General features: G+C 40.9%; 1 protein-coding gene across 2 annotated transcripts in view; it reads right to left on the bottom strand.

The window, feature by feature from the left end:
* LOC140476194 (echinoderm microtubule-associated protein-like 5) overlaps positions 1-17,149 on the bottom strand; it is a 230,028-nt gene that overhangs the window by 133,820 nt on the left and 79,059 nt on the right. For both annotated transcript variants that reach the window (XM_072568398.1, XM_072568400.1), the window contains exon 7: positions 6,235-6,436. In XM_072568398.1, the coding sequence (XP_072424499.1) occupies positions 6,235-6,436 (202 nt within the window). The remainder of the gene's footprint in view (positions 1-6,234; positions 6,437-17,149) is intronic.

Below are 17,149 nucleotides of genomic sequence, written 5' to 3'. Positions count from 1 at the left end.
ACAGATGCCAATATACAATAACATGAGAAGTAGCCCAGAATAGCAATAAAATCAATACACAAAAGGGAAGTTAGCTTATGCGACTGCAATTACAAGGTGTCATAAAGAAGATAGTACAAAGTATTCTTACAGACTACCAGCTTTAACCCCATCACTACAAATGTAAAATAACAAAGATAACTTTAAAAATGTAGCTCTTTGTTCAGGTCATGCTACAAAGCTGCACATTATTGAAACTCCTGGCTAAATGACTTCCTTTTACCTTACTATTTTGCCAATAAACGCACAGTAATTTTCTTCAAGGAAGGAAATCTGCCATCTTCATCTAGTTTGGCCTGTGTGTGACTCCAGAGCCACAGCAATGTGGTTGACTCTCAATGCCCTCTGAACTGGCCTAGCAAGCCATTCACTATGTAGTCTAAACAAAGAAATGAAACCAAACAGACCACCTGACATTAACCTCAGCACCTGAAAAGACAATGGCAGAAATAGCAACATGACAAAATTCTCCTTAGTAACACCTGGGGTCTAGTGACAAAATTGGGAGATCTGTCTCACAGGAGAAAGTGAGAACTGCAGATGCTGGAGATCAGAGCTGAAAATGTGTTGCTGGAAAAGCGCAGCAGGTCAGGCAGCATCCAAGGAGCAGGAGAATCAATGTTTCGGCCATGAGCCCTTCTTCAGGAAGGGCTGTCTCACAGTCTGTGAGGATCTGTCTCACAGACTATTCAAGCAAAAACCTGACATAGGTATGATTTCTTGAGTATGATTGATAGGCTTATTTGAAATCACAAGCTTTCAGAGGGCTATTTGTGATTCTGATTGTGATTTCACATAAACCTGTTGGACTATAACCTGGTGTTGTATGACTTCTGACCTAGTCCACAATAGTCCAACACCAGCATCTCCAATTCCTTAGTGTGACTGACAGACAGACAGACAGACAGACAGACAATGTCCCAGATACCATCATTGCCATCCCTGGATATGCCCTATCCCAACAGCACGACAGACCCAGCAGACATGGCAGCACAGTGGTGTACAGTAAGAAGGGTGTTGCCCTGGGGGTCTTCAACATTAAATCCAAATCACATGAAGTCCCATGGCTTCAAGTTAAATATAGGCATGGAAGCCACTAGCTGATGACCTTCCTCTTTCGGCTGATGAATCAGTACTCCTCATTGTTGAGCAACACATGAAGGAAGCACTGAAGGTGGCATGGGCACAAAATGGGATTTCAATGTCCACCATCAACAGTGGCTCAACAGCAGCACTACTAGTTGAGCTGGTCAGGACTTAAAAGAAATAGCGGTTAAACTGGATTTGTGACAGGTGGTGAGGGGACCAACAATATGGAAAACCATACTTGACATAATGCTCATCAATCTGCCTGCTGCAGATGCATCTACGCATGACAACATCTGCAAACATGACCACCACACAGTCCTTTTGGAGATTAAATCCAGTCTTCACATCAAGAATATTTCTATTGCATGATATTGTACTAAATGGGACAGACTTTGAACAGATCTAGCAACTCAAGACTAGGCATCCATAAGGCACTGTGGGCCAACAGCAACAGAACTGAACGCCAGCACAATTTATAACCTCATGGTCCAACATATCCCCCACCCAACCACCACCATCAAGTCAAGGGATCAAATCTGGTTCAATGGAGAGCACAGGAAGGCATGCCAGGCGCAACACTAGGCATAGAGTCATAGAGATGTACAGCATGGAAACAGGCCCTTCGGTCCACCCAACTAGATATCCCAACCCAATCTAGTCCCACCTGCCAGCACCCAGCCCATTTCCCTCCAAACCCTTCCTATTCATGTACCCATACAGACGCCTCTTAAATGTTGCATTTGTACCAGCCCCCACAACTTCCACTGGCAGCTCATTCCATACACATACCACCCTCTGTGTGAAAACGTTGCCCCTTAGGTCTCTTTTATATCTTTCCCCTCTCACCCTAAACCTATGCCCTCTAGTTCTGGACTCCACAATTCCAGGGAAAAGACTCTGTCTATTTATCTTATCCATGCCCCTCATAACTTTGTAAACCCCTATCAGGTCATTCCTCAGCCTCCGACACTCCAGGGAAAACAGCCCCAGCCTGTTCAGCTTCTCCCTATAGCTCAAATCCTCCAACCCTGGCAACATCCTTGTAAATCTTTTCTGAACCCTTTCAAGTTTCACAACATCTTTCCAATAGGAAGGAGACCAGAACTGCATGCAATATTCCAACAGTGGCCTAACCAATGTCCTGTACAGCCGCAACATGACCTCCCAACTCCTGTATTCAATACTCTGACCAATAAAAGAAAGTATACCAAACACCTTCTTCACTATCCTATCTACCTGCGATTCCACTTTCAAGGAGCTATGAACCTGCACTCCAAGGTCTCTCTTTGTTTAGCAACTCTCACTAAGACCTTACCATTAAGTGTATAAGTCCTGCTAAGATTTGCTTTCCCAAAATGCAGCACCTCGCATTTATCTGAATTAAACTCCATCTGCCACTTCTCTGCCCATTGGCCCATCTGGTCAAGATCCTGTTTTAATCTGAGGTAACCTTCTGCGCTGTTCACTACACCTCCAATATTGGTGTCATCTGCAAACTTACTAACTGTACCTCTTATGCTCGCATCCAAATCATTTATGTAAATGACAAAAAGTAGAGGACCCAGCACCGATCTTAGTGGCACTCGGCTGGTCACAGGCATCCAGTCTGAAAAACAACCCTCCACCACCACTCTCTGTCTTCTACCTTTGAGCCAGTTCTGTATCAAAATGGGTAGTTCTCCCTGTATTCCGTGAGATCTAACCTTGCTAACCAGTCTCCCATGAGGAACCTTGTTGAACACCTTACTGAAGTCCTAGCCTAAACATTAGGTGTCAACTTGATCACACCACCAAACAGGACTTCCCAACAGCATATGCCATAACTGATAAAGCTAAGTGAGCCCACAATCAATGGATCAGACCTTAGCTTTGTAGTCCTGCCACATCAGTTGAGAATGGTGGACAATTGACAACTCACTGGAGGAGACTGCTCTACAAATATCCCATTCTTATTGATGGATAAGTCCAAACACATCAGTGCAAAAGAGAAGGCTGAAGCATTCGCAGCAATCTTCAGCCAGAAGTTCCAAGTGGATTATTAATTTGGTCTCCTTCAATTGTTCACAGCATTGTAGATATCAATCTTCAGCCAATTTGATTCATTCCAACGTGATATCAAAAAATGTCACTGATACTGGATACTGAAAAGGTGATGGGCCCTGATAACATTCCAGTAATAGTACTGAAGGCTTGTGCTCCATAACATGCTGTACCCTGGCCAAGTTCTTCTAGTATAGTTACAACCGGCATGTATCTGACAACGTGGAAAATTGCCCTGTTGTCTTGTACACAAAATGCAAGACAAATACAATACTGCCAATTACTGCCTATCAGTTGACTCTTGATTGTTGTAAAGTGATGGAAGGTATCATCAACAGTTCTATCAAGCAACACCTGCTCAGTGATGCCCAGTTTAGGTTCCGCCAGGGCCACTCAGCTCTAACCTCATTACAGCCTTTGTTTAAACATGGACGAACTGAACTCCAGAAGTGAGGTGAGAATGACAGACTTTGACGTCAAGGCCGTATTTGACTAAGTATGGCATCAAGGAGCCTTGGAAAAACTGAAATGAATGTGCATCGGGGCAAACTCTCAGCTAGTTGGAGTCATACCTGGCACATTGGAAGATGGTTATGGTTATTCAGTACATCTAGGCCCAATCATCTTCAGCTGCATCATCAATGACCTTCCCTCCATCATAATGTCAGAAGCTTGCTGATGATTGCACAACGTTCAGCACCATTTGTAACTCCTCAGATACTGAAGCAGTCCATGTTCAAATGAAACAAGAGCTGGACAATATCCAGGCTTGGGCTGACAAGTGGCAACTAACATTTGCACCACACAGAAGCCAGGTTATGACCATCACCAATAAGAGAAAATCTAACTACCTGTTCCTTGACATCTAATGACATTTGCCATCACTAAATCCCCCACTATGAACTATTGACCAAAAACTCAAATGGACTCAACAGATAAATACTATGGCTACAAGAGCAGGTCAGAGGCCAGTAACTCATCTCCTGACATCCCAGACCTGCCAAAGCCTGTCCACCATCTACAAGGTACAACTCAAGTGTATGATGGAATACTCCCCACTTGCCTGGATAAGTGTAGCTCCAACAACACTCAAGCAGCTTGGCACCATCCAGAGGAAAGCTATATGTTTGATTGACATTATATCCACATGTATCCACTCCCTCCACCAACAATGTTCAGTAGCATCTGTGTGTACCATAAGATGCATTATGAATTTGTGCAAAGGATTCCTAGACAGCACCTTCCAAACCCACAACCACTTCCAAACAGAAGGAAAATGGCAGTAGGTATATGGAACACCACCACCTTCACATTCCCCTCCAAGCCACTGACCATCTTGACTTGGGATTATATCGGCACTCCTTCACTGTCACTGGGTCAAAATCCCAGAATTCCCTCCCTAGGAGCATTGTGGGTCAACCTACAGCATGTGGACTGCAGTGGTTCAAAAAGGCAACTCACTGCCCACCTTCTCAAGGGTAACCAGGGAGAGGCAATAGATGCTGGTCAGCCAGTGATACCCACATCCCACAAGTGACGAAAGGAAATAGCTAAAGCAGATCTATATACACAACAAGATGAGTAGCAAAATCATATGTACAACAACAATAATATTTATAGTCAAATCTAATTGCATCAGAAATATAATTTAGTCACATATGACTTGTGTTGGACAATATTAAGAGGACGTAATCTCACAATGGCTGCTGGGATCAGCATGTCTAGAATGTAAAGTGCCATTTGGATGGAGCAAAATGTTCTATGAAAATTTTAAATGCCTTTTGCAAATATTAAAGAAAAACTCTTAGCATGTGGGCATCAAAGGCAACTTTATTGTTATTTGCCCAAGAACGTTGTTGTGGGTCTTCTTGAATATTGCAACCCAACACAGTCCCACAAAATCAGAGAGAGGACTTTAGGAGAAGGAAAGCTCATAAGCAAATCTTCATTTACCTATTCAAGTACATAAAGTTCTAGTTTATTTCTTCTATTCACAAACCATTCCAGGATTTCCACCTTTACTAATCTTTTGGGAAGACTAAATCTACATATTGCTCGATCTTTTTTGTACAGAATAATTTCTGAATATCAGTCCTAAATTTTACTTACTTGAAACCATGATCCATTGTTCTAGTCTCACAATTTCAAGTAACATGTTAGATTTACCTTCAATAAGTACCTGCATCATACCTTCAATGCAGGAAAAATGTTCCAGATGCTTCAAAGAAGTACAGTTAGATAAAAACTGGGTAAATAGAGGGTCTATTAAGAAAGTTGACTGAAAGATTTTTCAAAGCGCCAGATATTAAAGCATGCAAGGTTTCAACAACTGAAATTATGCCAGTCAAAGATGGGGTGAAGAAGGCAGGTGATTCACAAAGCTGATTGATTTGAAACAATGCAAACTTTTCAGAGGGTCACTCAGCTGGAGAAAACTACTGAGTTTTGAGGTTGTGGAGGGACTAAAATTCGGGACATTTAGATGGAAAGACAGTGTAGGTTGGATAAATATGACGGGGGAAGAAATTGAATTGAATTGAAACGAAGTCTCTCAGGAGTGGAAGTTGGTCCATTCTCTTAATTATTATATACACTTCTAAAGGAGCACCTGCCAGGACACAAAGGATCAAACTTCTCTGTACTTCTACCACAACTTGAACATGTTCATTGTGTTCTGGTGACGAGACATGTACAAGTATTCAAGTTGCAGACTGACCAGTGGATTGAAGAGCTGGGTCACACATTCATTTGATTTTACTCTATTGATGGAATAGTGTTGATCAATATTCTGCATAGTTTAAACATGCTGAGTTTAACTGTTGTCTGAAAGAGAAGACGTCTGAATAAAGCACAATAAACAATATTAACTACTTCAGCTGGAAACATTCAGGACAATAAGAAAAACCTAGAAGCAGAATATACCTGCCATGTTAGTCCTTACTCTATTCTGTTGTTAAAAGGGAATAGCTTGCACTTGAAAGGAAGTACAAAGTCAAAGTGAAACTATAATGTGTCATCATACCATCTAATAGTCATGGGATAATCATCACAATTAATTGTACAAACCGAACAGATCGATCATCACTTCCAGTTACTGCTAAAGGCTTTGTTGGATGAACTGCCAAGGCCCAGAGTTCTCCTTCACAGTGTCCTTGCATAATTAGGAAAGGCTTGTTGCGTTCATGTACCACGATTTCAAAGATTTCACTGTCTTGCGTACCAACCAAAATGTGATCTCCTTGCCAGCACACGCTCCTCACTGAGAGACCTAGTCAAGATAAAGAAGATTTAAAAAGCAAACTAGATTACAAGTATTATTATTAAGAAACTGTATAGTTTTAAATTGTAGGAGATATTAATAATTCTAAAAATAATGCAAGGAAGACTAAATAACCATGTAAAATATTTTTGGCTATACAAAAGTAATAACACAATCACAATATATATAAATATATCAATGTGGTCAGTATGGTTTTGTAAAAATTCACTTTTAGATCATGAGCTTCAATACAATTTTATTAGTCTGAAAGGTCATACATGAAATGTCGTGGAGATGAAATTTTGTGGGCAACCTAACACTGTGATTGAGAGATGTATGCAAAAATACATTCACATACATTATCTCCTCCCTTTTTGTCAAGACTGGAATTCTTTTTGTACAGACAGTTTCCTTTATGGATGTGTACTACCCTTTCCCTGTTGAATCAGATTCTCACCCAACATGGTTTACCTAATGTCCAGCTTTTACTCACTACCTCCTTATGACTGCATCCTTTGGAATTTCAGAATTCACCATAAACTACTTTGTAGCATATAATTATGACTGCAGCTTTTCTCACACTGGTTCCTCCATTCTACACAACACATGATCCTACTGTGCTATTTTATTCATTCGTAAGGGAACTCTGACCCCCAGAGGTGCCAATAATGGAAGAGCTAAACATGATCCCTAACTGAAAAATTAGCTACTCAATCATTTTTGACTCAGTCAACTGAAAAGATGAAAACACCAAACAAAGAGCCTTGGCTTTGCAAATAATTACACAATACAATAAATTGTGAGCCACAATTCTTTCAGGTGGCTCTAGCAACAGTCAAGTGCACCATCTTAAATCAGACACTGCTTCATCAAACGATGCTTAAAGATGCTTAAAAGAAAACTTAGAAATAGAGCCAATGGGATCCAGAATTGGCTGAGTGGCAGGCGGTAATGGTCTAGGGGGTGTTTTTGTGACCAATGAGTTTCTGCAGGGATCATTGTTGGGGTAACAGATAAATGATTTAGATTTGAATGTAGGAGAATTGATCAGTAAGTTCGTAGATAATTCAAAAAATTGGTGAGATGAGAAATAGTGAGGAGGATAGCCTTAGAATTCAAGAGGATATAGATCATCTGATCAGTGACAAATGGCATTCAATCTAGATAGGTGTGAGGAGATGAACTGAGGCAGGACAAATAAGACAAAGGAATACATGATGGATGCTAGGATCCAGGGAAGCACTGAGGATGAAAAGGACCTTAGCAGTTAATGCCCATTGGTCCCTTAAGGTAGCGGGACAGAGACAGATAGATAAAGTAATTAAGGAAACATTTGGGATAACTGCCATTATTCGCTGAGGAACAGAATTTATGAGCAGGGAACTTATGCCCTAACGGTATAAAACATGGGTTAGACAACAACTAAAGTATTATGTGCAGTTCTAGAATCTGGATTAATCAGAGGAATGTATTGGCTTTAGAGGAGATTCACCAGGTTGATGCCTGAGCTGGCGAATTTTAACTATGAAGAGAGGTTGGACAGATTGGGGTTGCTTTCCTTGAAGTGGAAGAGACTTAGGGAGGCCATGATTGAGATGTACAAGGTTAAGAGGCCGTCTTTGGCCATAGAGAGATTGTTATGTACAATTTTGGAAGTCATACAAACATAGGAACTAGGAATAGAAAGTCGTCATCTGGCCCCTCGAGCCTGCACTGCTATTTAATAGAATAATGGCTAAATGACTTGGATGAGGAGGTTGAGGGGTGGGTTAGTAAATTTGCAGATGACACAAAGGTTGGAGGTGTTGTCAATAGTATAGAGGGCCACTGCAGGCTGCAGCTCGACATAGACAGGATGCAGAACTGGGCTGAGAAATGGTAGATGGAGTTCAACCTGGATAAATGCGAAGTGATGCATTTTGGAAGGTCGAACTCGAATGTTGAATATAGGATTAAAGACAGGATTCTTGGCAGTGCAGAGGAACAGAGGGATCTGGGTGTGCAAGTTGCCACCCAAGTGGATAGGGTTGTTAAGAAAGCATATGGTGTTTTGGCTTTCATTAACAGGGCTATCGAGTTTAAGAGCCACAAGGTTTTGCTGCAGCTCTACAAGTCCCTGGTGAGACCACACTTGGAATATTGTGTTCAGTTCTGGTCGCCCTACTATAGGAAAGATACAGAGGCTTTGGAGAGGGTGCAAAGAAGGTTTACCAGGATACTACCTGGACTGGAGGGCTTGCCGTATGAAGAAAGGTTGAATAAGCTTTTCTCTCTGGAGAGAAGGAGGAAGAGAGGAGACCTGATCGAGGTGTACAAAATAATGAGAGGAATAGGTAGAGTCAATAGCCAGAGACTTTTCCCTAGGGCAGGATTGACTGGTATGAGAAGTCATAGTTTGAAGATATTAGGAGGAAGGTATAAAGGAGATGTCAGAGGTAGGTTCTTTACGCAGAGAGTTGTGAATGTGTGGAATGCGTTGCCAGTTGAGGTGGTGGAAGCGAACTCATTGTGGACATTTAAGCGATTGCTGGACATGCACATGGATAGCAGTGAGTTGAGGGGTGCGTAGGTTAAGTTACTATATTTTACATTAGGATTAAGTCTTGGCACAACATTGTGGGCCTAAGGACCTGTTCTGTGCTGTACTTTTCTATGTTCTATGTTCTGTAAATAGACAATGGCTGATATGTTAGTGTTTTAGATTTCACATTTCATCTACCCCAACAGATTTTGATTCCCTTTTTAAACAAGACTATCTATTCCCACCTTAATGACCCTGCCTTCACTATCTTCTATGGCAGAGCATTCAAAAATTGCACGACCCTCTGAGAAAATAATCTCTTCATCTTTGTCTTAATAAGATAACCTCTACTTTGGATTTACTCACAAGAGAACATATCATTTCTACACCTCATCTAGACCATTATCTAGACCTCATCTAGGTCTTATATAATTCAATCAATTCACCCTTTATTCTTCTAAACTCCAGTGAAAACATTGATTCTCCTGCTCCTCAGATGCTACCTGACCTGCTGTGCTTTTCGAGCACCACACTCTTGACTCTGATCGCCAGCATCTGCGGTCCTCACTTTCTCCAGTGAAAACAAGCCCAGTCTATCCAAACATCCCTCAGATGATAACCCACACATTCCAAGTAACAACCAGCAGACCTCCTCTGAACTATTTCCAATTCACTTACATTCTTTCTCTTGCACTGTAACTAAAATGTATGCAGTGAGAGAGATGTGGTCTCACCAATGCTGTATAACAGAAGCTGATCAACTTTGCCTTCATGTTCAACTGACAAGAGACTGTGAAAGGAAACTGGAGTACGCAGAGGAAACCAGTGCAGACACGGGGAGAACGTGCAAACTCCACACAGACAGTCACCCAAGGCTGGAATCAAACTCAGGTCCCTGGCGCTGGGGCAGCAGTGTTAACCACTGTATCTGGATACTAACTTACACACTAGAATTCTATCGTCATTCTTTAAGTACTACTCTGCTGGAGTGAGCTATTTTATATTTTCCTCACATTATATCCTTCATCTGTCAGAATTTTTTCATATTCTCTCAACCTGTCCATACCCATCTAGAACCTTATCAGGGCATAAGACTGAAGACAGAAAGGGAAGAAATAAACTATTCAGCTAATTCAGTCTGCTCTGCCATTCAATAAGATTATAGTTGATCACAATTCTCAATCCAGTTTTCCTGGTTTTTCTCTACAATGCTTGATTCCTTCATTGCTTAAAAATTTGTCTACCTCAGCCTTGAATATACTTAATGACCAGCCTTTACCATCTCTCAGTAAAGAATTCCATCGATTCATGATCAGTGAAGAAATTCTGATTCAATCTTGTCTTAAATGTGCAACTTTATTCTGAGATTACATCATCTCTCATTCCGCTAGATTTCAATGAATACAGGCCCAACCTGCTCAACCTCTTCACCTAAGACAGGATTGCCAAACCTAGCATTAGTCTGAAATAACCACACAGAGATTTGTATCTCTTCACCAAGACACCCTTTATTTACACGTGGAGAGTTCAGCTCTCTCAGTGCCAGTTCTCAGACCCTCTATTTATTTTTTTATTTTTTTTTATTTTTTCTTTTCTTTTTTTTCTTTTTTTTTCCTTCTTTTTTTTAAAAGGGAACACTTCTGTTCTTTTTTTTTCCCTCTTGTTCCCCACACTACCGCCTAAGTGCGGTAGTGCTTATTTTTTTCCCCTGCACCCATGGTGTGTGTGTGTGCAGGTGTGAACCTTCTATTTTTTTTTCTGGGGGTAGGACCTTCTATTTATATCTGTCAGCCAGGGCCCTCTTATTGGACCAGATTAACAGCCTCAATCAGGGAACTCATTATGAGGGCCACCTGACTGAGCTCATAAAAATCACTACAAACCCAGTGAAACTTCTTGAAAATTGAATTGTAATTATACCTTTCCTTAGAAAAGATGCCAAAAACTGTCCCCAGATTCCATCTGTGGTCTGACTCATGCCTTGCATCTTTTTAGCAAAACCTTCCTACTTTGATGCTCCATTCCCTTTGAAATAAACAAAATCTATTTCTCTCCCTTATTACCAGATGAAATTGGTGCTGGCTTTTTGTGATTCATGTTTGAGGACTCCCAAATCTCTGTTCTGTGGCTCTCTGTAGTCTTTCTCCACTCATATAATATTCAGCTCCTCTAGTCCTCCTACCAAAGTATATAATTGCACATTTTTCTGCATTATACTCCATCTGCCAAGGTTTTGCTCACTCGCTTAACCCATCTATATCCCTCTGCACACTCTTTGTGACATCCTTACCACTTCCCTTCTCACCGATTTTTGTGTTATCCACAAACTTGGTTGGAGTACATTCACTTTCTTGACCCAAGTCATAATTATGGCCCAGCACTGCTCTTATGTCACATGTTGCCTTGCTGAAAATGCACCACCCCCCCCAAAAAAAATCTCTACCTTCTATTAGTTAGCCAATCCTCTATACAAGCTAATATACTACCTATAAAAGTGGATACATCTTATGTACACTTCACACATTTTTTGCTGACTATCTCTATCTGATCCACAAATTTAACTACAATGCCCTCATTCTCCTCATCAAAATCATTAACATAAATTGTAAAAGGCCAAGACCCTGTAGACACCACTAATCTTAAACTGCCAATCAGAAAATGGTAAAAACAATGACTGCAGATGCTGGAAACCAGATTCTGGATTAGTAGTGCTGGAAGAGCACAGCAGTTCAGGCAGCATCGAAGCTACTTGGATGCTGCCTGAACTGCTGTGCTCTTCTAGCACCACTAATCCAGAATCAGAAAATGGACCTATTCTGCATATTCGTCATTTTCTGCCATCCAGCCAATCTTGTATCCATCCTAGTATGTAATCCCCTACACCAGGAGCTCCTACATTGTGTATAAACCTTTGCAATGGCATCTTGCCAAATGCCTTCTCAAAATCCAAGGCTCCCCTCTTTTCCATATTTGATGTTATTCCTTCAAAAGAACTCCAATCAATTGGTTAAATATGAAATTCTTTCACAAAACTATGCTGACTCTTCATGACTACCTGGAGTTTTACTAAGTTCTCTGGATAGTCCAAATCTTTTTTCCAGGTTGGAAATGTCAAAAACCAGGGTCCATAGTTTTAAAAAGAGGAGGAAAATTTAAAAGGAGATTTGTAATGCAAGTTTTTTTTAACGCAGAGAGTGGTAGGTGCCTGGAATGCACTACTAGGGGAGGTGGTCAAAACCGATATGATAGCAATGTTCCGGAGGCATTCAGACAGACACATGAACAAGCAAGAAATACAGGGATATGGGTTATGTACAGACAAATAGGATTAGTTTAGAATAGCATCATGGTTGGCACAGACATTGGGGCCAAAGGACCTATTCTTGTGCTATACTGTCCTGTAACCTCCTTATTGACTGATAAATAACTTTTCTCATAACAAACATCAAGCTAGCTACTTATTGAATAGAGAGGTTGTATTGCTACTTTGACTTTTGATGAAAATCTTCCTAGAATCTTGTGAATTATTCATACTACCTCATAAGCATTAAATCACCACCTATACTGTCCCATGAGTCATCTCTTTAAGACAGTTGAATGAACCCTTGGATTTCTCAGCCCACAGCTCCAACAGTCCACTCAGTACCACTTCCCTGGTAATTGTCATTTCATCGAGTTTCTCTTTATTTTGATTAGATTAGATTACTTACAGTGTGGAAACAGGCCCTTCGGCCCAACAAGTCCACACCGACCCTCCGAAGAGCAACCCACCCAGACCCATTCCCCTATATTTACCCCTTACCTAACACTACGAGCAATTTAGCACGGCCAATTCACCTAAGCTGCACATTTTTGGACTGTGGAAAGAAACCGGAGCACCCGGAGGAAACCCACGCAGACACAGGGAGAATGTGCAAACTCCACACAGACAGTTGCCTGAGGAGGGAATTGAAGCCAGGTCTCTGGCGCTGTGAGGCAGAAGTGATAACTATTGTGCCACCATGCTGCCCAATTCTTTCCACCTCCTAATTTGCAGCTATTATTGCCAAGTTTTTACACATTCCTTCACATCACCATCTATCCATGCATCATTAACCTCATAGAATTGTAGAATTTCAAACTACAAGAGGCAGCCATTGGGCCTATCCTGTTTGTACTAGTTCCTGAAGGAGCTCCCCAGCTAGTCCCATTCTCCAGCCCTATCTCCTTAGCCCTCTAAATTCATCACTTTCTAATATATATCTAGTTCTCTTTTGAAACTTCCTTTAAATTTACCTCCACTACTCTTCAGGCAGTGCTTTCCAAGTATTAACAACTATGAGTAAATAAGTTTCTCCTTGTCATATTCCTACCTCTCTTGCTGACAATCTTAACATTGTGATCCCTAGTTAGTGACATGTGTTTCTTTAACCTGTCAATATTGTTCATAATTTTGAAGAGCTCAATAAAGTCATCTCTTAATCATCTCTGCTCCAAGGAGAATATGTCCAATTTCTGTAATCTTTCCTTGTATCTAAAATCCCTTATTCTTGCTATCACTGTAGTAAACCTCCTTTGAGCTTCCTCCAGGGCCTTAACATCCTTCCTTGAATAAAGGTGCCCAGAACTGAACATAATGCTCCAAATGTGGTCTGACCAATAATTTGTGGAGGGGTAGCCTCACTTCCTTGCTTTTATACTCTATGCCTCTATTTATGAACATCAGGATCCGATAAGCCTTCATAGCTGTTTCAACTTGCTCAGTCACCTTCAGGCATTGCACACTTCAATCTTGACATTCCTCTGCTCCTGTACGCCCTGAAAGTTGTACCATTGAGCCTGTATTGTCTCTCCATGATTCTTCTACAACATTGCATTCCCATGCATTTCTCTGTATTGAAATTCAGCTGCCAGGTGTCTGCCTATATGACCAGCTTGTCAATATTCCCGTGAAGTCACCCAGCACCATCCTCACAATTCACTATTCACCAGAGATTAGTATTTTCTGAAAATTTAGGGATTTTTCCTCAATGACCAAATCATTTATATAAAATCAGAAAAAACAAGGGTCCCAACACCAGTCTCTGGGAAGCAACACTTTCAACTCATCTCCAATCTGAGATACCTACCCTTTTGTTTCCTACCTTTAAGACAACTGTTAATTCATGCTGCCAAGGACCCATTAATTAAAAACATTTCTAACGTGCAAACCAACCTGCATGTAGTTCGATATCAAATGTTTTCTGAAAGTTCAACGATACAACATCCACAGCATTACCCTCATTCACTGCCTATGTCACCTCGAAGAACTCAGTCAAATTTGACAGACATGATCTGCTCTTGACAAAGCCATGTTGACTGTCTAGTATTAACTTATTTTTTTCTGAGTGTATATTTACCTCAGGAAAAAAAAGTTAATACTAGACAGTCGACATGGCTTTAGCTTCCATCCGTTTTCCCATTTTTTATGTCAAATGGACAGATTTGTTGTTTCCTGGGTTACCCTTTGCCTTTTTTTTAAAAACAATTGTGTCACATTTGCAATTCCCAGTGCCCTGGGACTAATCCTGTGTTCAAAGAGGCCTGGAAAATTTCTGTCAACAGTTCTGCAATTTTTTTCTATTACATTTCTCAGCAATATGGGATGCATTTTCTTTGTGAAGGGCAGGGGGCCCTGGAATGGGATCGCCCTGATATAGGGGCCCATGCCTTGGAAAGCGTTGCAATTCTGGTAGTGTCCGGTGACCTCTTGCTGGCCTTGAAAATCTATGGGAGATGGTGACATTTCCAACTGGAGTGCTGTCAGCCTTTTTAGCACTACTTCTTTATTAGTCTACTTCTTTATCTGATGTGGAGGTGCCAGTGTTGGACTGGGTTGGACAAAGTTAAAAATCACACAACACCAGGCTATAGTCCAACAGGTTTATTTGGAAGTACTAGTTGGACTATAATCTGTTGTTGTGAGATTTTCAAACATACTACTGAGTTGCTCAACATTCACATTTTCAACTAGGCCATTGTCACCTTTTCTAATTTGGCAATGACAAAAGCAAAGTACTTATTGAGTACTTCTCCCATAGTATTTGCTTCAGGGAGCACCTCACCCTGCTTGTTCCTTATGGGCCTTTACTATTAATATGTTTGAAAAACATTTTATTATTCGTTTTAGCACAGACTGCCACCCTTCCCTTGTCCTTTCTTCTTTGCACAATAGCATGCTTCTCCCTCAAAGTCACCATTAACATCGATACATCTGTTCAACAAATGCTCTTTTAATAAAAATAAAATACTGCAGATGCTGGAAAGGTGAAACAAATACAGAAAATGCTCGAATAATGCAACAGGTCTGGCAGCATTTGTGTTTTCCTCTTTGCAGAAATAGAACAGCACAAAATACCAGGCCTACCAACCATCTCAAATAACAAATACATATGAGAGCATTGAGAATCAGAGGAGCCTTGGTGTGACTAAATACCAAAATAGGGAGAGGAGGAGGAATGTTTCAGTTATCAGTTGACAAAATCAAGTATCAGATAACCATATGGCATTCAACATGCCCTCATGCTGCTGTGGTGTCTATAGTATGTGAAATATCACAGAATCACTATGATATGGTGCAGAAGAAGGCCATTTGACTCATCTACACTGACTCTCCCAAAGAGAATCAGTTATTACAATTTCTTGTTTTATCCCACATATCCTTGCATATTATGTCTAACCTTCTTGTATGCCTCAATTAAACCTGCTTCCACCACACTTCTATATTCCATACCTGAACTACTCGCTGTGTAAAAAAAATGTTCTTGCATCATTTTTGCCTCCTTTGCAAATCACTTTAAACCTAAGCCCTCTGGTTCTTGATCCTAGAGCACTTTCAAACCTCCAGGACTTCAGCAAAGATCAGGAGCAGGGAGAGGAGTGCCCTGTCTCACTCTGCTGAAGCCACAGGCATCAAATTACAGAGAACTGCTAGGAAATGAAAGAGCAAAGGTTTGCAACATATGCATGTTACACAATGTTAGATTCGGTTTTATAATGCTAAAGCCATATAAATAAAATGTTTAATTACCACTTTCCAATTCTTGCGTTCTGGCTCACAAGTATCCTTTTCAGTTTTGATGATGGGTGAGAAGACATGAAGTGATGGTGCAAATGATGAGGACTTACAAAAATGATGCTTCATTGTGTTCTGGGTACTGTTGGAAGTTGGGAATTAACAAGCGACCTTTGCAACTGGTGGTCAGCTGAGTGGGACAATTGGTATCCAAGTTAATCTCTGGAAGTACGTTGCTGACATCACTTTCTGCTTTTCTCTGCTCCCTGGAATTTGTGAAGGTTGCTTTGCCTGCTGTGTCTTGTTTATCCTTCAGGTGCAAATCTCGCTGTTTTGCGAAATGCAGTGTATCACAACCATTTTGGAGGCCCTACCTAGTATGCACTAACAGGCACATTCAAAAAATCTACATCTGAAAAACACATCTGCAATGCTGATGGCTTCTTTAATAGCACATCTGGCAGTTACATAGATTTCACTGTATCATTCTTAGGTACCTTCCTCAGGTTTCTGAGAGATGATATCAGCAACATTTAAGTAAGCAGCCCTCACCTGTGAGAAACCAGACAATCTCCCTGTTTCCAGATGAGAGGTTGCTCAGGAGGATGGGCAGCAGGATTAAAATACATGGCAGCTGTCTGGGTATTCGGCACACATACTCAAGGATTATGTAATTGCACACAACCTGCACTTTGCTGAAATATAAACTCTTAGAATTGACAGACACTTCTAACAGTTTTAAGGGTGCCTGAGGTACAAAGTGTGCAAATGATGCTTTTTGTCTGTGGCAAGCTAAGCAGAGCCTCAAATTTAAGCATGCACTCTTTTTGACTGGTATCATTACAGGTGAAGTTAGCATAACAGATGATTTTGCATTTTCTATTTTATAAACTCTCGAGTTCCTGCAAATATCTCTGCATAAGCCCTGGAATGACCTAGAAGCAAAATAGTAGAGGAACTGTTGACCACAATGACTATGACCATCTTGTGGACATCCTGAGCTTCCTCAGTAACTGGTGTTTCAACATGCCTAGGAAGATCAACTTTGATCGAAGGCATTGTGTACCAGTATCGCCTTCTGCAAGCTGTACTTCTCTGCTAATATCTCCCTCCTAAACAATTGTAGGTTTACAAGCAATAAGGTTTTACTGGTGAAAATTCTACTTCT

The sequence above is a fragment of the Chiloscyllium punctatum genome, chromosome 4 (genome assembly GCF_047496795.1).
Source record: "Chiloscyllium punctatum isolate Juve2018m chromosome 4, sChiPun1.3, whole genome shotgun sequence".
In the NCBI taxonomy this organism is placed as follows: domain Eukaryota; kingdom Metazoa; phylum Chordata; class Chondrichthyes; order Orectolobiformes; family Hemiscylliidae; genus Chiloscyllium; species Chiloscyllium punctatum.
This window is presented reverse-complemented; position numbering and strand designations above follow the sequence as displayed.